Here is a 21648-nt window from a genome sequence, read left to right as displayed (position 1 = left end):
CAAGGCAGTTTAGCTTTTGTTAGGAAGTGAGCATTCAGGAGGAGCATTTAGATATCTATGGCTGGCTTTTCTCTTCGATGGAGACCCAAAGGGGCTTACCACATCATTCTGCTCTCCTCCAGTCTATCCTCACAACAATCCTATGAGGAAAGCTAGAATGAGAGGAAGTGACCAGCCCAAGGTCACCCAGCGAGCTTCTGTGGCAGAGTAGAGGATCTGAATCCAGATCTGCCATTTCCCAGTCCAGCACTTAACTGGCGACCCAGTTAGGATTCAGGGTCGGCGACCATGGTCATCAATCCTTCCATGGCTGCTTAACCCCCCACAAATTCCTCCGTGTGTTGCGGGAATCACAAAGAGCTGGCAGGCGTTCGCTGGTAGCAGCAAGCTTGTGTAGACTGACAGGGCACACAAGGAGGTCCTTGTGCTTGTGAGAGATCCAGGCAGCCTTTGGAGGGGTGTGCATGGGTACCCTTGCGTGTGCGTGTCTTGCGAGAGGAGAGGTTGCACTCTTTTCTTTGGCGAGAAGCAGTGCTCTGTGGCGGAGCGCACGAGGGAGGCTGCCCGGGTCCTCTCCGGCTGGCTCCAGCCGTGCTAGCGGCCCTTCCCCTTCCCCCACCCCGCCCCCCACCCCTTCTTTCTTCCAGTTACCAGGGACAGTCCATCTGGTATTTCGGCAGGCAGCATTTGCTTGTGCGGGGGGGGGGGGGCTCCCCTCATTGGTTGCTCAGGCCTTCAGGCTCGGCTGCAAAGGATGAGGGAGAGCAGCCCTGGGGACTTGAAGCTTGCCCTGTGCTATGGACCCTCTCGGTAGAACCGTGAAGGTATGCCTCTTCAACTGATTTCCTTTGCGTTGGTCGGGTTGTGTTTTTGAGTGGAGGCCGAGTTTCTGTCTGGGTTCAGTAATTGGAGTGGGGAGATGCCCACTCCAGTCCTCTGGCATTTGGAAAAAAATTCTCACATGGGCACAGCTGATGGGGAGTCAGGGACTTGTGTGTGTCGGCGAGTTTGGCCCAGCTGTTGAAGGCCCAAGATCTGGTTTCTATCTCGTGACAAGAGAGACCTCCTCATAGGCCGCAGTAGAGCAGTTGTAACCAGGAGTCCTAACAGGGGCAGTGAACTAGTCTCAAGGCCAGGGTTGTTTTTTGGTCCTCTGAACCAACCCACCAAGACTGTCGCAGGCTGGCCTTTAGGCTCCACTTTTCAGCTTTGGCAGAACAAGACAATGATGCTTGGAGCTTTCCATTCTTCAAGCAGAGGCTCCCCGGAAGACTTTTACAGGGTTAGTTTACTTGGAACATCGGCAACTCAAAGTGGCAGATTTACAAACGTGCAATTTAACCAAGGTGTATGTATGTGTGTGTGGGGGGGGGTAGTAGAAGAAGCAGGCTTGCTTTAGACAGTGCTAATGGAGCATCAGCCTCAACCCCCCTTCCCTTTCTTTCAGTGCACAAAGTTTATTTCTAGAGCACAGTGGATGAAGAATGCCCCTAGTGGTGAGGAGGAACCAGAGGGGCCATTTCAGATGGCATCTCCCTCCTGTGCTCCTCCTGGAACTAGAGAGCCAGCGTGGTGTAGTGGTTAAGAGCGGTGGTTTGGAGTGGCGGACTCTGATCTGGAGAACCGGGTTCGATTCCCCACTCCTCCACATGAGCGGCCGAAGCTAATCTGGTGAACTGGATTTGTTTCCTCACTCCTACACACGAAGCCAGCTGGGTGACCTTGGACTAGTCACACACTCTCAGGCCCACCTACCTCACAGGGTGTCTGTTGTGGAGAGGGGAAGGGAAGGTGATTCTAAGCCAGTTTGATTCTTCCTTAAGTGGTAGAGAAAGTCGGCATATAAAAACTAACTCTTCTTCTTCTCCTGGGTTTGGACCCCATTTCAAGATTCCCCAGCCAGCTTGAGATTCTTTCTGGAGCAAAATCTGCTTGCCCCTTAGGACATCCCACCCTTGCACACTAGCTGAGCCTGAGCTTGGCGAAACTGGCGGCTGAACAAGAAAAGGAGCAGGAAAAACTTGGCTGTGCTACAGGTGTGATCCTGAGCAAATGCTCAGGAGCTACTTGTTTTAGCGTCTACCCAGACAGCCTCCAGGGAGAGCAGAAAGTTAGACGCATTGTGCTCCCTGAGACAAAAGCTGGCTGTTAAACTAGCCTGTTGCAGGCCTACGAGGCCGGTGGGAGGTATGGCGAGATCGTCCGCATTAGCATCTTTCTGTGCTCCCTTCTGGCACAAAGCCAAGTCTCGGGAGGAGGTGCACGCCCCTGGCCCGACTTGAATGAGTGCAAACTCTTCATCAGCCTGTTAGGCTGGCCAACTTCAGTATTTCAGGAAGGGGAAATCTTTGTAGTTCTGCCCTTTGCAAGAATTTAAAAAACTGTAAGCAAGATCTGGCATGGCAGAGGGAAAAGCAAAAAAGTGCATAAGATGTGTATGGGGGGGGGGGACATAAATAGGAACTGTGCAGCACAAAAAGAGCCAGCCTTCAACAACTTCAAGATCTGTCCTATGAGCTAAATCCTCCCCCCACCAATTAAAAGCTGCTGTCTGTCCTGCTAGAGGAAAATATATGGGTACCTGTATTTTTCCCACTAGGACAAATCATTTGGGGAGGGCTTAGACTAAGTAAATAGTATGGGGCGGGGATGGGGGCGCTGATTTAACCATCCCTCCCTCCAGCACAGTGGCCCCAATTCAATTTAGGGAGCAGCTGCTTTACTATAAAATTAAAGACATTTTGAGATCCAACCACAGATTTACCACATTTCATGCAGCAGTGCCCTGATGCCACCCATAATTTTCAACACTGACGTCCAACCGTGAGTGCTAAAAACTTGGCTTCCAAGCTGTATTGAATCTGGGATTCCCAGGAGGCTAAATTCTGATTTACTTTTAGTTCTTTTATTTCATTCATCATAAGAACATAAGAAAGGCCCTGCTGGATCAGACCAAGGCCCATCAAGTCCAGCAGTCTATTCACACAGTGGCCAACCAGGTGCCTCTAGGAAGCCACTAACAAGACGAGTGCAGCAGCACCATCCTGCCTGTGTTCCACCACACCCAAAATAATAGGCATGCTCCTCTGATACTAGAGAGAATAGGTAAGCAGCATGACTAGTATCCATTCTAACTAACAGCCATGAATACCCCTCTCCTTCATGAATATGTCCACTCCCCTCTTAAAGCCCTCCAAGCTGGCAGCCATCACCACATCCTGGGGCAGGGAGTTCCACAATTTAACTATGTGTTTTGTGAAAAAATACTTCCTTTTATCTGTTTTGAATCTCTCACCCTCCAGCTTTAGCAGATGACCCCGTGTTCTAGTATTATGGGAGAGGGAGAAAAACTTCTCCCTGTCCACTCTCTCCAAACCATGCATAATTTTATAGACCTCTATCATGTCTCCCCTCATCCGCCTTCTTTCCAAGCTAAACAGCCCTAAGCGTCTTAACCACTCCCCATAGGACAGTTGCTCTAGTCCCCTAATCACTTTGGTTGCTCTTTTTTGCACCTTCTCAAGCTCTGTAATATCCTTTTTTAGGTGGTGTGACCAGAACTGTACATCCCCCGCCTTTCTCCCCAACAAAGATCCAAAGCTGCTTACATCATCCCCCTTTCCTCCATTTTATCCTTACAACAACCTTGCAGAGTAGGTTAGGCTGAGAGCGTGACTGGCCCAAGGTCACCCAGTGAGATTCCATGGCGGAGTGGGCTCGAACCCCACTCTCCCAGATCCTAGCCCGACAGCTAACCACTGCACCACACTGGTTCTCAAGCATTATGCATGCAGACCAAGTTCCTTTTCACTGGCACCCGGTGACTGGCTGTGTGCTTCGTCCTCATTCAAACCTTTGCAATCTGTAGAAGGTGCAAAAAGATGCAAACAGGCTTTTCAAAGCTGGACAAATGCATATTAGAGATGAGAGCCACCGGGAGACGTGAATTACCTCCCGTCTTTTCTTTTAAAGGCCTGATAAAGTTCAATCATATGTCCTTTGCTTGTTATCCCCCCCCCCCCCCCATCACATTTTGCTTGTCCCTGCAGAGGGGGATCCAGTGGAACTAGTTTCCGAATGGGCCCGCCTGTGCCTGATAGGGCTGAGCTGCACTCTGCTTTAGAAAAGCTGCAAAAAAACCTCTAGTTTTTCGAAACTGTGTTAGAAGTTGAGCCCGACTGATTCTGGTGGGTGAATTCAGGATTCACGCTTGTCTAAACTCATTTGATGGATGGCCCAGGGGTGGGGAGCTGGTCACGTGTCTGTCTGAGGCTGGGAATGTGGTGAGGTTGGGGGGGGGGGGTTGCTGCTGCCACTCTGGGGTCTGCCAGAGTCACAGATGCAGCCCATGCTTGCAAATGGCTTCCCAGCTGCTTTGCATGCGCAGTGAGGGAGGCTGGGCGCTCAGCACAAAGAAGGATGGTGGGGGTAGGGCAGGAGGTGCCAGGCGCTGGGCATTTGTTCCTTTCTTCTGCCCGACACCCTGATTTTAGCAGTCCTCCACTTGTGGGAAGTCTCTTTGCATCCCAAGGAGACAGAGATTCTGAAGTCCTCATGTCTCATGTTGGAGATGCTGTGTGTTGTTGCGTCGCTTGCATAGGATGTGCCTTCTACTGGCCTCTTCTTCGAGGAGCAGCAAAGCAAACAGGCAGAGGGAACCCTTCCCAAGGAGCCCGAGGATGCTCATCTGACTCAGACTTGGCTGGCACCTTAATAACGGCCAGCCGATGCTTGCATTCGCCAAACAGCTTCTGCCACAGAGGGCTGTGTTCCTGGCCCACTTGATCTGAGTCCCCCACTGGAGACCAGGCCTACACTAGGAACTGGGCTGGGATTGGTCTGGCCCAAATTCCCTTGAGCAACACAGCAGAAAGGACCGTCTGCCCCTCCAAAGAGTCACTTGCAGGACAGCCCCGTGGGTGTTGATGCCCCGTGTGCTGGGGACAGGTAGGAATGAAGGCATCCATCCCCACCGTACATGCACTGAGCTCGCCTCCAGGGCATTCTTAGGTAGGCGGTGGTTGGCCCACAGCTGAACGGTACTACCTTGCTCTAATGAGGTTCTGAGACAGGAAACTCAATTGTCCTTGGCATAACTCTGAAGGAGCCCTGCCTTGTCTTCTTCCTGCGTCTGCCCCTCCCCTTCACCTACATCGGATCAAGGGCAGACCGAGACAGCAATACAGCCCTGGAAGAAGCCGAGCCAAGCGGCTCCTGCAGCCTTTGGAAGTGCTGCAGAGCCTGCTTGGCTCAGGGTACAGAAACGATGACAACGGGAGGCAGGGTAGCTGGTCGGGGAGAGCCTACGTGCCCCCGGCTGCCGTTGCCCTGGTCCGAGCCAAGCGAACCCTGCTGCGTCCAAGGACTGTTCTGAATGTAACCAGATCTTCCTGTGCTTCTGGAGCTCAGCAAGCCTCTGCCAGGCAAGTGCCTTCGGCTAGCAGCAACCCTGGGCTAGATGGCCCTCTGCTGCTCGATTGTCGCATAATCTGGGATTAAAAAAACAAAAAAAACAAACAGACGAAAACACCTGTAGTCAAGACCATCAGGGGGAAGGGAGGAATCCAGCGTAGACATGCTTCCACACCTGGACTTGTTTTTTCAGGTACACAATTTAGGGCCGCGAGAAGAGGGGATCTTGAGGAGCTAGTTTTGTACCCCCATGACAGGAGGAATGTGCGTGCAGGCCACATATTGTAACCAGAGTACTTTTCAGTGTTTTCTGTTATTTTCCAAACTTGTAGATGAGCCCCGATGTTTTGGCAGAAAGGACCCACGTCGTGCTTTGCGGCGTTCCTAGTTCCCTCTGAAACTCTAATCTCGTCTCTGGGAACGAGAAAGACAGAGGCCTCCCCATTCACTTCCGAGGCGGCTGGGAAGCCCTTTCTGTTGGCCAAGCCTTGCCCTCCAAGCTCTGCTTCTGAGAAGATTCTGGCATCTTAGCCCTACAGTCCCTGGTGTCCAACCCTTGGCCCACATCTGGCCAAGGCAGACGTAGCACTTGGAGGCAGGTATCACAGCTCAGGCTAACCCTAATCCTGGAATGCTTCGGAAAGGCATTTGGATGATGTTCTCACCTAGCCTTTGGACACTGCTGATCCCCTAGGGATCTCGCGCGCACAGAAACCCAGGTTCCAATAATTGTGTGAAACATTCCACAGAGACGAGAAAGTGACCTCTATGACCTTAGGCAGATTATAAGAGGAAGGGCACCTTGGCCATCTTCTGGGCATGGAGCATGGGTCACTGTGTGTGTGTGGGGGGGAGGTAGCTATGAATTTCCTGTATTGTGCAGGGGGTTGGACTAGATGACCCTGGTGGTCCCTTCCAACTCTATGATTCGATGAAAACAGATGTGAAGAGCAGCCGCAGGGAGGCCTTACAGCAGAAAGGGGTTACCTGATCACCCTGGGAAGCCCCGAGTACAACAACCAGACTGGAAAAGCATCCTGCCAGCTGTGATTGTATGTTGCACACATGTCGAAGCATCTGTTGGAGGTCTCAGTCATCCTGGGCCGCCGCGGCCCTGGCGTCGCTCACCTGAAGTGCCGGGAGGGGCCTGCCCACTCCCAGCACACACAGCGCTTGAGAATGTGGAGCTGAAATGGCCACCGCAGACTGAGGACTGCAGAGAGTGGCAGGGCAAAATGGTGCTGAGTGAGGGGTTCGGGAAAGCCCCCATGAAGGTGATGAAGAACGGGGTTGTGTTTGTCAGGCTGCTCTGAGCAAAGTCTCAGGGGAAACCCTCAGGAGGCCAAGCTGCTGTCTCCGTCGCAGCCTGGCAGAGAAACGAGCAGATCCGAGGCTAGCTTGGCCGGCATTCAGACTGATGACAGGGCCTGGCACAGCTGAAGCCTCGGATAGAGAGGCACTTGTTTTGGCCCCACAACCCCCCTCCCCCTTACACTCTGCCAGGCCTTTCCCTCCTCCCTCCTCTCTCCTTTCGGATGCCAAGTAGCCTTTCTGTGTTTTCACCAGCTAAACTCTTTGTTCCGCCCCCACCTTCCCCCCACAGGCATACGAGTGGGCACTGGAAGGGATGCGCCAGCTCGCCAGCGTCAGCATGGAGGACTGCGGTTCCCGGGAGCACTGCTCGGCAGCCCTCAAATGCCTGGAGGGCTACAAGGAGCAACGCCCGGAAATCAGCGAGGCCAGGTTCCAGGAGGCAAAGGAGCTGGCGCGTCAGCTGCAGAGCAGCAACGGCCTCAAGCAGTGGCAGTTTGCCTGGTCCAAGTGCCAGGAGACCAAGCTGGCCTTCGAGATGAAGCTCGAAGCCGCCCTGAGGACCAAGAGGTCTCTGCAGCCAGAGGGAGAGCGAAGCTTGCCAGGCCAGGAGGGCAGGATGCCCTCAGAAGGGGCTGCTGCTCGGGGGCCAGTGACTGGCATGTCTTCGAGCGTCTCTCACTGCCAGGGGAGGCCCAGGCAGCCTTCTGGGTGGGCCAGGGAGAACACAGCGGGCCAGCGCGAGGGCGTCGGAGCCGGGGAACGGATCGTACTTCAAGCCGCCGCTCCCACCCCGAGCAGGAGTGCTCCTGAGGCCCCCAAGCCACCCGACGGCGCACGGGACGTGAAGTCGACCCTGGAGAGCATCGCAGAAGCCCTGGAGGCGTCGCCTTCCTGCCCCTCTACCCCCGCCTCAAGGCAGCTGTTTCCCAAAAGGATCCTGAGGAAGGCCCAGAGTTTCGACCTGGCCTGCTCCGAGAGCCTGCGCTCCACCTGCCAGCGGACGCTGAGCGAGCCAGCCCGCTACGGCAACACGGGGGTCTTCATCAAAGGTCTGGAAGTCAGCAGCACCGAGCTGGCGGACCGGACCAGTGTGGTCCGACAGCACCTTGGCCCCACCGACTGGGCTGCGGGCTGCGTGCAAGAAGAGCGGAGGAGCAGCGTATCCTTGCCAGAGGCCAAAAGCTGGGGCAGGTAGGCCAAGGGTTAGGGTTGCTCCCTCTGGAGTGTAGGCATAGCCGGGCTGCAGGCTGAAATGTGGTTTAATTCTCCCTTCCCTTGGGGGGATTGAAGTACTAGGAAGCGGCTAGAGATTTGTGTGCTAGAGAGAGAGAGAGAGATCTAACAGAATTCTCCATAATCTACAAGTTGGAAGTTAATGACTGCAGGGCCAGATTAAGACATGCTGTGGCTTGGGAGCTACATGTGGCTGTTTGCCATGCCACCTGTGGCTCTTCTGAGCACTGTTTCCCCACTGTGACACCTGCCCCGTGTTTCAGGAGGGTGGGCAAAGTTCTTGTCCGGTGGGGACTGTGGTTGGCAAGTGGTTCCCACCTTGAAACAGACACTGCTGGAGGGACGGGTACACTGAACCTCCCTGAGGAGCAGCCCTCATGCCAGGGATGGATGTAAACGTGTCTCTTTTGGTTGATGCTGTGGATGTGGCTCTTCTTGAGCTGCAGAGTGAGCACTGTTACCCTCGGCTATGCCAAATTCAGGAGGCTCCGTAACATTACCTGCAAAATGGGGATTTGGTGGTGGTGGGAGTTTATAATTAGAGGACCCTCATAATCTGAGTCCCTAAAGTGTATTTTACCTGGCTTGTGTGTAAACCTAATTCTGCGTGACAGTTAAAGTGGTGTAAAAGCAGCAGATGTTTGCAGGGTGGAAGCATCCCGAATCTCAAGTGCTACTTAGTGCCGTGTGGCGGGTGTAGACTGACAAGATGAAGGAAGAACTAAAACTTGGGGAAAGGCCATAATGGCAAGTGGCTGGGGGGCATCCTCCTTCCTTAACCCATAGGGATATCTGGGAGGGAGGAGGGTGGAGGGAGTCTGGTCTAGTTGGTCACGAGCCATAAAAGTGTGTCTGCCTGTTGCCCGTGTTCCATGCATCAAACAGCAACCAGTGGGCATGGATCTCCCCTTCTGAGGGAGGGGTTCTGGCTCTCCCTCAGATTCCTCCTTCTGGTCATAGTCTGGGAAGGGGCTGGCATGGATACAAAGAGGAAGAACAGAGTCCTTCTCTGGGAGGCTGGCATGGTGCTTGTTGGGTGCCAGCGCTCAGGCAGCCTGGGCCTTCCCTCCCATATACGCGCGCACACATGCACAGACAGATTGCATCTCTGCCACAGACATGGTCAATTGTTTGCCTGGTTGGTCTAGCTGGGGAGGGGCACAGAGAAAAATCCTTGTTGGCTGCCTTGAGCTCACCTTGCAGAATGTCCACCTGCTTGTGGTTGCACCTGTAGGAGTGTGTTGGCCGACTGCAAAAGCAGCAGCTGAACACAACAGTGATTATACTTTTACAACCAACAGTCTGAAATCAATAACACATACCTCTCCACGGGGATTCTTTGCTGGGTTGTCATGCCCTATGGTGTTGATGGGCTTGATGTATTTGCATTGACACAACAGACGCAGCCCCGCTGTGGAGTTTTGCTGGGACATGTTGCACCGGAACACGAAACTCTTTACAATCGTCCCTTCTTCCCCCCGCCCCCCCATTTCTCGCACAGCAAACTGCGGCATATCATCGACGAGATGGTGACGACGGAGCAGGAGTACGTCCGGTCCCTGCGCTACATCATTGAGAGCTACTTCCCGGAGATGGAGCGGGTGGACCTGCCCCAGGACCTTCGGGGGAAGCGAAGCGTCATCTTTGGGAACCTGGAGAAGCTCTACGACTTCCACAGCCAGTACTTCCTGCGGGAGCTGGAGAGCTGCTGCAACCACCCTCTGCGTGTCAGCCACTGCTTCCTGAGACATGTAAGCTGAGCCTGGGGATCATGACCAGGGGAGAGGAATTCAGTGGGCAGGACGGGCCTCCAATGGAGCCCTGCTTGCTCCCGCAGGCTTCCTGGGCGGCTTCAGAAATAAAATCCATGTGACGCAGAACTGCTGCTAGCAAGCTAGGAGGATCTTCCCCACTTCCCTTCCCTGCCTCCCCCATACATGCCCACGAGTCCCCACCCTGAACTAAGCCAGCCTGTTGCAGTGGTTAAGAGCCGTGGACTCTAATCTGGAGAAGCAGGTTTGATTTCCCACTTCTCCACATGAAGCCAGCTGGGTGACCTTGGGCCAGTCACCGTCCTCCCCAAACTCTCTGGTGCCAAACTCTCGCAGCCTCACCTACCTCACAAAGTATCTGTTGTGGGGAGAGGAAGGGATTGTGATTGTAAGCCGGTTTGATTCTCCTTAAAAACGTGGAGAAAATCGGCATATAAAAAAAACAACTCTTCTTCAGATATGAACAAATAAAGCAGAATTGACCAAAAGTCTGGGTAAAAAAAAAAAAAAAAGTCTTAGCCAGGAACCAAAAAAATGAGGAGACAAGGCCAATATCTATGGGAAGGGTATTCCACAGTCAGAGTGCCACCACAGAAATGGCCCAGTCACAGGGAGCCTGCCACCATTGACTGTGATGGGGAGGGCACTCAAGGCAGGATCTTAGTAGGTCTGAAATGGATTAAGCCTCAGGTACAAGAGGCCAGGTTACCTGCCTGAATCCTGTTATCCCAGTATGGCTGTCGCTGGCTAGGTGGGTCTAATGGGAAGCTGTCGAGAAGAGTTCTTCTTGGTGTTGGTGAAGAATAGTGATCCTTTGGAGTCAGCCAAATAACAGCCAGGAGGCATTCGAGGGATCTTTCTGGCAACCCTATCAGCAGGGCCCTTACAAACAGAGAAAGTCATGAGGGCCTCTGGCAGTCAGCACAGACTCCACACCACGCTTCACCTCAGTTCCCCATTTATAGCATGCCTGTCTACATGCCTCTGTTGCTGGGATAGCCCATCAGTGTACCAAGGATATGATATTATGTACGTAATGGGAAATCCATGACCTGACTCCGGCTGTGTTTCTACCCCTTCTGCAGAAAGACCAGTTCGGAATGTACGCCCTGTACAGCAAAAACAAGCCCAAGTCCGACTCACTCCTGGCTAGCCACGGAAACACTTTCTTCAAGGTAAAAGCTGCCCTGGGAATGTTGGCCTGCACTCCCCTCCCCCTTCCCCTTCTGAAGAGAGTGCCCATTTCCCTGGGGCAGAGCGCATGCCAGGCCCAGAGATGCTGCAGTCTGGATTTAGGGTTGAGCCGCCGTGCTGCTTTATGATCCGAAGGGTTCATCCCTCTGGTGCCTGCTGCTCGTTCAGCCCTGCTTAGTCACCCAGGGCGGACTGGCATTTCAACTCACTGGGGGAGTTCCCAGTGGGGCAATGCTCTGGGGGGTCCGCTGGCAACCAGGAGCGAGTCGAGCCAAGCAGCAGGGGCAGCATCACAGCGGTCTGTGGGCAGCATGTCGCCACCAGCCGGGCCAAGATGCCTCTGCAGCGCCACTCGGGCCACTCGGCTAATCTGGCTCTCGACCTGCTTTAGTGTCCCCATCTGCCCCTGCGGTCACCTCTGACTTTGGCTTTCAGTTCAAGCAGATGCAGCTGGGGGACAAGATGGACCTGGCTTCCTACCTCCTGAAGCCGATCCAGCGCATGAGCAAGTATGCCCTCCTCCTGAAGGACCTCATCAAGCAGTGCGGGGAGGCGCAGGAGCAGGAGCTGTTCTACCTGCGGGCCGCCGAGGAGATGGTGCGCTTCCAGCTGCGGCACGGCAACGACCTCCTGGCCATGGACGCCATTCGAGACTGCGACGTACGTCCCGCCTGGCGAGGGCTGAGTGGTGGGGAGAGGTTCAGAGACCCAAGCAGGGGCCAGGGGCCAGAAGCCCCTCCCGCAAAGGTTCAGGCTGCTCCCAGGATTCTCTGAGCCCGTTGAATTGGGAGCTCTGGGAAAGGTAGCAGAAGCTCAGCAAGTGGGGGCTGCTTGTGGACACCACCCACTGGTCATCCCCCCCAAAATAAACCAGAAAAAATGGAAGAAAAAAGGTTTCTACAAGGTATATACAAATGAAATATGATATTTGGAATAAATAGAATCTAATCCAGTAAACTATTCTTTAATAAATAAAATGTTCATAACCTACCAAATGTTGTCATTAATAATCATGGAGGACGTGGCTGTTCATGGTCTCATTTTGTAGGCTGTGGATACTTTATTTATTAAAGGATATTTAACTTGATTAGAATCTATTTATTCTGAATAGCAGATTTGATTTGTGTATATCTTGAACATATCTTTTTTCCTGTTCCTTTTTCTGGTCCATTTTTGTATATCGGTAGTAGCTTTATTCTCCCCCCTTTTTTTGTCTGCGTACCTCTACCGCACAACCTCTGGAGATGGCGTACCCTCTGTGCCCATCTTCTTAACTCCTCGAGCATTTTTAAACAGAGCAGCGAGCTTCGCGTGTCCGGCTGGGCTTTGCGAACTCTCACACGTCTGGCTTCCAGGTGTGTGGCAGGGGTGACGATGAGAACAGGGCAAGGCAGCTTCAGTGGTTGCCACCACCCACACTCTGCCACTTGAGGCCTGTGCCTCACTCCCACCTCATCATAGAGCCTGTTAGCGGGAAAGGGTTCACATTGCCACACGTGCATGGCCACTCTGCACCATGTGCCATGGCACGTACTACCAGCCAAATACCTGTTGCTGAGGATCTGCAGCAAGGGAGGGCTAGCACGTCATGTAATTCTTTCTGAGTTTCCTTAAGATATCTGAATGGCAGACGTTCAAAATAGATTCTGGATTAGATGAACTTCAGGTTCGGTCTTGAAAGCTTTTCTTATGTTCTGTTGAAAAGGACAGAACTCTGGAGACCAAAGAGAATCCTTGGCATCCTGAAAAAAAGTGGGAAGCTTTTAATTTCCTTCACAAACTGCTTGTCAATCTGCACCAGAACAGTCTTATTTGGGCATATCTATCTCATGTATTCCCAGTGACAACCTTGAACCATTATTCCCATAGTGAAAGAAAGACCCATAGTGAAAGAAAGACCCATAGTGAAAGAAAGACTTTAGAGGAGCAGCCACCAGTCGCCCTGGTGAGCCACCATCAGACTTGGTACTTATGAGGTCTAAGTTGCCCTGACAGGAGGAATGAGCTGGTGTTACCTGCTTCCTCATCTGTCTCTCCACCCCCTCGCCTCCTCCTTGGCCGGCTGCAACAGATGACTGTTGGGCTGCTTTTACCTACAGGGGAATATTTGCCTCCTCTGGTCCCTGCGGGCCCCTCCTCCTGCCTAACCGATCACGTTCTGCACCCAGGTGAATCTCAAGGAGCAGGGGCAGCTGGTGCGCCAGGACGAGTTCAGCGTCTCCCTGGGGCGCAGGAAGTGCCAGCGCCACGTGTTCCTCTTTGAGGACCTGATCCTCTTCAGCAAGCCCAAACGGATCGAGGGGGGGCTCGACGTCTACATCTACAAGCGCTCCTTCAAGGCAAGCCTCCTCCATTTGCTGCTTCACGTCAGGCCAGCCTCTCGTGTAGGGTTGGTGGGACAGGTCTGGTAGGAGGGACCATCTTTGCAGCATATATGCAGGGGACAGAGGGAGGGGAGTAGTGTATCCCATAACCGGACTGTATTCACACATTCTGGTTACCAGATTATAGCTTGGCTTACCAATCAGGACAGGCCTGCGTGATTGATGAGCACACCCTCAGAGCCCTGCAGTGTGGCCTGCCATGTGTTTCCCTACCCTCGTGTTTGATGGGCAGGTGGTGAAATAGGATGTTCCTTGAGTCCCTGGTGAGCCACCACATGAGGCTAAGGGGCTGCACTGGGCTTGGTGCGTCACAAGTTGGGCAAGCCATTTACAGCTGTGGAATCTCTCTGGGGGACCATGGGCCAGTCACTCTCAGCCTAGTCTACTTTACAAGGGTGCTGTTAGAATAAAACGAAAGAGGGAAGACCAGTGTACACTGCCCTGAGCATCTTGGAGAAAAGGCAAGATAAAAATATGAGAGGCAATAGATCCAGATTCTGTGATTTTATCACATACCCATCAAGCCTAGAAAAGGCTGAACATTTTAGAACCAGGGGCAGTGGCTCAGTGGTAGAGCATCTGCTTGGCATGCAGAAGGTCTCAGATTCAATCCCAGGCATCTCCAGCTAAAGGGATAAGGTGGTGGTTATGTATGCATGTATGTGTGTGATTGAATCAAGGGAATGAAGCTCCTTGTAATTGCATCAGGGGAAACCCAGGGCAGCTTGGAGTCCCCAAGGCTCCTGAACTGTATGTTCCCATTGGCTACTGGGGTTCCCCCCACAATCATGGTTGTGGGGGGAGTGGCCGCAGGCGGCCAAGCAGGCATATAGGCAGGGGTCTGGTCACTGTAGTTAGTTCTGTTCTTGTTTGCACAATAAAGCGGTTGCTGTTGGAACTCCGTCTCCGACCTCGTGTGTTCCCCCACGGTGACTTAACAGTGGTAGGTGATGTAAAAGGCCTCAGCATGAGACCCTGGAGAGCTGCGGCCAGTCTGAGTAGAAAATACTGACCTTGATGTCATGATGGTCTGATTCACTATAAGGCAGGTTCTCGTATTCAACTTCTTTTCAGGTCAGTTTACAAGTAGCACTAACAACTGGGAAATTCCCGTGTCCCATTTTATCAGCAGTGGGGGGCAGAGTGACCACCCCTCCTCAACACGACCCATGCCTCCCTCTTTCCTGTCCTCCTGCTCTCAACCACATGGATGTCCAGCCCAGCAGGTTCCCTCCATGCATCTTGGATTTTGAGCTCCCCTCTCCCTCCAATGCAGACAGCGGACATCGGCCTTACGGAGAACTCGGGCGAGAGCGGCCTGCGCTTTGAGATCTGGTTTAGGCGGCGGAAATCGAGCGACACGTATATCCTGCAGGCCAGCAGCCCAGAGACCAAGCAGGCTTGGACCAGCGACATCACCAAAATCCTGTGGGAGCAGGCTGCTCGCAACAAAGGTTGGTCTGAATGCAACTCGCACCGCTGGTTTTCTGCATCAGTGGAGCCCTCCCCAAGGCAGGGGGAAGAAGCAGGAGTATTTTCTGCAGCCAGCAAGGTGTCACAGTTAGTGGCAGAGTAGGATTTGGGAGATCCAGGTTTGAATCCCCACTCTGCAGTGGAAGCTCAGTGGGTGTCCTTTGTCCAGTGAATCTTGCTCAGCCTAAGCTACTTCAGGGTTAGATCACAATGGGTAGCTGTGTTAGTCTGTCTGTAGCAGCAGAAAAGAGCAGAAGTCCAGTAGCACCTTAAAGACTTAAAAAAATTTCTGGCAGGGTGTGAACTGTGAGCTGTGACTCACAAAAGCTCCCACCCTTCCAGAAATTTTGTTAGTCTTTAAGGTGCTACTGGACTCTTTCTCTTGTCTATTGCTACTTCAGGGTTGTTGATGTGAGGATAAAAAATGGGAGAATGATGTTAACATCACTTTGGGTCCATAGTGGGGAGAAAAGATGGGTATTGCCGCTTAAAAAAGGGAAAAACTTTGACCAGCCTGCAGCGATGGCCACAGAGGGCTTCATGTGGAGCAGGTGGAATTTTGTTGGGCACAACGTGTCCTGCCACAGTGCTGAAGAAGGGAGAGAAGCTTCCTCTGCTGATGCTCCTTCTTCAGACCATGAGCTCGTCCTCTGTTGCCTCTGGTCGCCCTACCAGACGCCAACAATGTTGTAGCCCAGGGTGAGGGATTTGTGGGGGGGGGGGCTGGTGGACCACGCATTCACCAAGGATAAGCTTATCTTGCTGGAGAGCCAGAGAGCCACGGGAGGTCGCAACACGAGGAAGAGCCTGTGTAGACGGTGACATTTTCACCAGGGCCTCTTGTCTCCCCACCAGAAATCCGCATGCAGGAGATGGTGTCCATGGGTGTGGGCAACAAGCCTTTCCTGGACATCAAGCCAAGTGAAGCTGCCATCCACGACCGCGCCATCGATTACATTATGAAAGGCAGGGGTAAGTCCAGCTCCATCTGCTTGCCTCCACCTCCCTGCCCCCTGCGCCTCGACCCATTGGCGCTCATGCCTGCATGTGTTGCTGTGTGGCAGGAGCAAGGACCCGGGCTTCCATCGCCGTGTCTCTGTTTGACCACGCCAACCCCTACAAGAGATCGCCAGCCCCTCTGCCCACCGGTGGCCCCTCTTCCTGCTCGGTGCTCGGGCCCCTCAACTTGCACATGTACCTGGATCAGGCCCTGCTGCCGAGCATGCTGAGCGCCGGCCAGCCCTTCAACGACGACACTTGCATCGAGGAGGATGAGATGGAGAACGAGACCAGCAGCCAGCCTTCAATGAGTACGTACGGCGTGCCTTTGCCCCCTGGGATGTTATCCTTGGACTGTGTGAGCCAGTGGCCAACCAGGAAATCCATCAGAGGCCAGAACTCTTGCAGGTGGCAGACTAGATTGCTAGGCAGAATGGGAGAGGGGAGGAACATCTAGATCAGCGATCTTCATTGTGGTCCTGTTGGTACTGTGGTACCCGCATGTGGGTTTACTGTTCCCATTTGCTTCATCTCCAAAGCATCTCCAAAATAAATATTGAGTCCTGGCTTTCCTCCACTTCACTGGGGCAGGAAGTGCTTCCAAAGAACTCAGGAGCATCCATTCAGACACATTCAGAAGCACCTCCATTATAGGAAATGCTTGGCGTGCAACCACCTGACATTTTGTGATTGGCCCCAGTCCCCAGTGGCAGCCACTTTGTAACTCCTGTTCTCAAAATGCCAAACGGTATGCACGGGCTGGACAAGATTGCCTCCCCCCCCAATCTAAATGATGTCTTCCTAGGCTGGTGCCAGGTGTAGAGAATTTGAAAGACAGAGCTTGAATGGGTTTCTCACCTTTCCACCCTCTCTGAGCAAGGTGCGCAACCACAGGCTGAAAGCAAGCCCAGAAACCAGAGAAAAGAGCAGATTTGGGGCTGACTTCCACACACATGAGGGCACATCCTCAGTGAATCCTCGCCTGGGAAAGCTTTATGTTAGAAAAAAACTCTGTTTATGGTGTTTGTGTTCTGACAGCTGCTTTTCACTTGCAAGTCAGTCAGTATGAGGGGAACTGACTTGTGTGAACTCGCTCTAAAAAATGAAGTCTCTTCCTAACTGGTACTGTTGGGAGCTTGACTGGGACACACTTGTGATAGGACTCCTTGCTGTGTGTGTGAGTTGTTCCCCCAATTGCGTATCACCCATGTGCCCCCACGGCTCCTGCCAGGTAGTCTCCACCCTTATTTTCATTTCACTGAGGAATCAGAGCCAGAACCGGATGCTTCTGCTGCGCCAAGGAACCTTTGGTGGGCTCTGTTAGTTCCTTCAGCAGGCCCAGATCCTTTCTGACTGTTCTTCCCTCTTTTCACCCAGCGACAGAGAGCTCCGAGTCTTCCCACTGTATGTCCGGCAGCGGCTCCAGCAGCTCTGACAGTGGCTGCGTCTCCGGTGTTCCTCGAGACAGTTTCTGTGAAGATCTGGGGTCCCCGCTCTCCACTCCCGTGGGTTCTTCTTTGGCTTCCCCCCTGGAGGAGAAAAGCTGTTTCCCTAAAAGCCAGTATGTTTCAGCGGTAAGGAGGAGCTAGTGGGCAGACTTGGCCAGCATGCGTGCATCTTCCTAGCCTTGCAAGTGATCACACTTGGCACTCAACCAAAGCATCTTCTTGACCTGTGCCATTCTCCCCTCCCCCAACACTATCTATCTTACCAAGAGGCTGTCGTAAACCACTGCCCTTGCAGTCAAGTGATATGCTTAGCCACTACTGGACAGGGATCCTTCCCAGTCAGTGGACAGATACTACTTTGTGCTATAAATGGAACTTAGACTGTGTTGGTAAATGGCAGGGGGAGGGAAGAAGAAGAAGAGTTGGTTTTTATATGCCTCCGCCACTCATGTGGAGGAGTGGGGAATCGAACCCGGTTCTCCAAATCAGAGTCCACCGCTCCAAACCACCACGCTGGCTCTCATGCCAGGAACATGGAGGATTGGTCCCTTCCAGTGGACAGCTATCTGTGACAGTCTCCCAGATGCCCTGACTGTGTATGATGCTGTTTTGCAGGTTTGAATACCAGTTTCTGTGACGTTTTGGAGGAGCCCGAAAGAAGGAACTTCCCTACAGTGCCCCAGAGGCTACCACACTCTCTGGGGAGACTAGTGTCCCTCCAGGTCCACAGCTGACCAGACCTTTTTTTTTTTTAAGTAGTGTCACTCAGTTCAATTGAAGAGTGAACCAAGACTGCCATTTCGAGGCACAGACCTGTCTTATTCCATGGAGGCTGTTGCGGTCGGATCCGAGCCACCCAGTTTCCTTCTGTTAGCTCGTCAGGAAGCTATATGATGGCTGGACCTGGGGAACTGGAAGCCCCAGCAAGCAAGAGCAAAATAGGGGTGATGGTGGGAAGGGGAAGGGGCTCAGTGCCCAAACGTCGAGGTTTGTTGGGCTGGATGTGAGCCTGCTTAGATGAATGACCAGCAGTCTGCACCAAACAGACTGGAGAGATCAGTCATCAGGAAACTATTTACTGCTCACGTTTTGGTTTTCAGTTGACGAGTTTTTTCTGCAAGCTGCACAGTTTTAACCTTTTTTCGAAAGGGCAGAAGGAAGCAAAGTTATTTATTTTTTGGGGGAAATGCCCTCTCTTAGGTTGAACCTTGTTATCCAGGCCTGTTCTCTTTGTTTAGGTTTGCCTGGTATTGAGATAATTTATTGCCTTTTCTTACTATGAATTCATTCACAAAATCCCCAGGTGCCTCCATGCCAAGTTGTGCTCTCTGTGTAGCTGCCACCAAAATAGCTCTATGTCTCTGATGGGCAGAAGAGGGTTTGCATTGATGGGGAGCTAAACCAACTACTTGGGCAGCAGCAGAGAGGTGGAGAAGCAGTCAAGGGGGTGGGGCCTGAGATTGGCCTGCTCTAAATATACAGCAGAATGAGACAGGAGGGTTTTACAGGGGTATAAAGACTGCCTAAGACACTGCAGGTGAGGGACTAGGTTTTTCAGTTTTTTAAATAAAAAAAGGATCCATGCAAAAAGAAAACCTGGATAGCAAGGAGCAGGCTGGACTAATATCTGTCTCCATGATTTGCTAGTTTTCAGCTTGCAAGGTGTTCCTCGGGGAACCATTCCAAACTGTCATTTCCTCAGCTGCAGCTGGAAGTTGCTCAGTCCACTCCAGCACCTTCCTTTGGCTGCTCCTGGGCTGGAGGTGTCTGTTTCCCTCCCTGGTTGGAGAGGCTTCCCAAGGCCTCTGCCTGCCCAACTCTGGCTCTCAGCCACCAAGAGAGTAACAAAAAGGCTAACGGTGGCAGGATGAAAGGGAAGTGTGGCCAAGGCTCAGAGGGGGTAGGGAAGTGCAATTCAGGCATACATTGTTAACAATAGAAGCGCCTCCAGCTACTGGTTATATCTGCCAGTCTGGTTGAAAAAGGGCTGGTGGACACCATTTGCAAAGCATCCAAGGGGCCCACTTTGAACGGTCAGCAAGGGCTACAGCATCTCTCGGCAGTGTAGGGGTCCACCCGTCACACCTGACTCAAGGATGCCGTAACATCCTGGCTGATGTTAGGGTTCTGCTCCCCAACACTTGCTTTAAGGCCTCGAAAGCCCTTCCGTTACCCCTGGCATATTAACCAGATTCCACTTTCACTCTGAAAATCCAAGTGCTGTAAATATGACTCTTATTTTATACATTTATTTAATAAGCTGGATTTTTTCCAGCCTTCTCCCTTTTGATTCTAAGAATGGAGTTACAGAACCCTTTGCCAGTTTTGGTAGAATATTGTATGAAAAACAGCGGATGAGGACAAATTTAGACACCTCCAAGCTCTTGATTAATTTAACCTTTGCTTTTAAAGAGGAAGAGGGTTGAGCAGAAAACTGGAGGAAGCATGAAAGCAATTTCACATTAGCCATTTTCTGATGAGTATCTGAAATTCCTCAAGGCAATTTTTTTCATTGCTGGAGGAAAATGCCTTAATGTCCTGCTAACATCAATGTTGTTTTTTAAAGATTTGACTGAATTACTTAATAAAAGTTATTTCTTCACATGCATTTTTGTTTTATTGCATGTTCATTTCTAAAAGAAGATATGGGAAATTTGTCATTTACACGTACCACTCAATATTTACTTTTTAGGCTAGACTCCAACATTTTGCTAGCTGTGGCACAACTACTGCATCAATGAAGACCAAATAGCAGCACATCCTCTTTGCCCCCGTGCCTCAGAAAACAGGGTTGCACTTACCTGTAACTGGCATTCATCCACTGGTGCCGGTGTGGTATGTTGGCTAGCGAGTCAGACAAATCCCCAATCCACCATGAAGCAAACTGGGTGATCTTAGATCTATCACACTCTTCTGGCCCAACATTCCTCACAGGGTCATTGTGAGGATAAAATGGGGAAAGGACAACCGTGTATTCTGCCTTGAGCTCCTTGAAGGAAGGGGGGAATGTACTAGGTAAGGTGGTCCTCAAGTGGGAACTGTGCATGTACAGGCCAGCTGTGAAAACTTCTAGACTTCTACTGAGCACAAGGCACTCTCCCTCCTCTCCTTACATGAAAGGGAGTAGGAGTTCCCTTCTGAACAGCTCCAGGGTCTCTGATTATTGAGAAAGCCCATAGTGGGGAAGGTGGGAAGGATGTGCGCCTGCATGGTGGATCACTCGATAACTGCAGCTTTGTTTTTATCTTGGAGACTACCCAAGGAGGAGAGCGTGAGGCTTTTAAGAAAGCAAGCTGTGCAGCACTGCCTTGTTTGTGAAGCCGCTCATCGGTCACTGACCAGGTGCTATGCACTGTTTGTCCTGCACAATATGCATCCCAGCCCTCTTCTGACAGAGATCGAGCACAACTGCACTCACCATGCTATGTCTGTTACCCTACTGATCTAAGCATAGTGCAGGAGCTCTTCAGAAGGTCCAACAATTTTCTGACTCCTCCCTCATAGGACTGAATACCCTGACAAACCAGTTCTCTAAGGCTCTCATCTTCAGCTTCCTAAATGGAACTGCTTCTGCAGGAGATGTACCATTGAGCCCAACAAACTCTGAATGCTTCTACCAGCGGCTTGGAGATGGCATATATGGCATTTGCTTGCTAACATAATCATGTCCTTATCCTGTCCCTCCAGAATGGAGTATCATCCCTGTGATACACAATACAAGGGAAACAACTGTGGCTTCCCCAATAAGAACTCCATGCAGCTAGGATGATTTGGGGAAACAGACAAATGCAGAGGGGCCAGGCCCTGATATAGCCTGCCAGGGTCCTAGAACTCCTGCTACTCCCACAGCCGTGGAAGCAGACGTCCAGCGGAATGCCTGTTGGAAGCTGACATGGCCTGATAGAGCAGACAGCAGCAAGAGAAAGGGCAGCCTAGCATGAGGTGATCTCCACCCCATGCAGACACCCATCTTGAGGAAGAAGGAAGAGCTCCTGTGAGCTTCTACAAAACCTACTACTGGCAGGAAGGAGAGGATATTCGCGTCATGATTTTTTGGGTGTGTTTATTCCTCAAATGTCCCATTAAGAGCCCTTCCTCACATTCTGCAGAATGGGGTAGTGGAATTCTGCACAGGGCTACTGGATCTCAGGTGAGAGCCCTTCCTGAATGTTCCGAAATGGTTTTCCTCTGCTGCACGCAGGGAGCTTTGTGCACAGGGAAAGATTCAAAGCTTCCGGCCCGCAGCAGAGGGAACCGGTTTAGCACAGCCCTTGCCCTACCACCAGGCTCCACGGCTGCATCCATAGATGCAGCTTCTTCTATGAAAGTATGCTCCAAGATAGGATTCCCCTTACAGTTTGAAGTGGAATAATGTGTGGCCCCAGTAGTCATTGACACAGAGACAAGAAGCTGCCAAGG

The 21648-nt window shown here is 52.0% G+C and overlaps 1 protein-coding gene across 1 annotated transcript in view; it reads left to right on the top strand.

Moving 5' to 3' along the window:
- The window catches only part of PLEKHG4 (pleckstrin homology and RhoGEF domain containing G4), a 51247-nt gene extending 33278 nt beyond the window's left edge, over window positions 1-17969 (top strand). Inside the window, exons 12-21 of the mRNA XM_056862858.1 lie at window positions 7016-7917; window positions 9461-9710; window positions 10817-10906; window positions 11361-11585; window positions 13094-13264; window positions 14586-14763; window positions 15638-15754; window positions 15847-16092; window positions 17159-17355; window positions 17845-17969. Coding sequence (XP_056718836.1) covers window positions 7016-7917; window positions 9461-9710; window positions 10817-10906; window positions 11361-11585; window positions 13094-13264; window positions 14586-14763; window positions 15638-15754; window positions 15847-16092; window positions 17159-17355; window positions 17845-17850 — 2382 coding nt within the window. The 3' untranslated portion in view covers window positions 17851-17969. The remainder of the gene's footprint in view (window positions 1-7015; window positions 7918-9460; window positions 9711-10816; window positions 10907-11360; window positions 11586-13093; window positions 13265-14585; window positions 14764-15637; window positions 15755-15846; window positions 16093-17158; window positions 17356-17844) is intronic.
- Window positions 17970-21648: the final 3679 nt, after the last annotated feature.

The sequence above is a fragment of the Euleptes europaea genome, chromosome 17 (genome assembly GCF_029931775.1).
Source record: "Euleptes europaea isolate rEulEur1 chromosome 17, rEulEur1.hap1, whole genome shotgun sequence".
Taxonomy (NCBI): domain Eukaryota; kingdom Metazoa; phylum Chordata; class Lepidosauria; order Squamata; family Sphaerodactylidae; genus Euleptes; species Euleptes europaea.
Note: the sequence above shows the minus strand (reverse complement) of the source record. Positions and strands in the feature narration are given on the sequence as shown.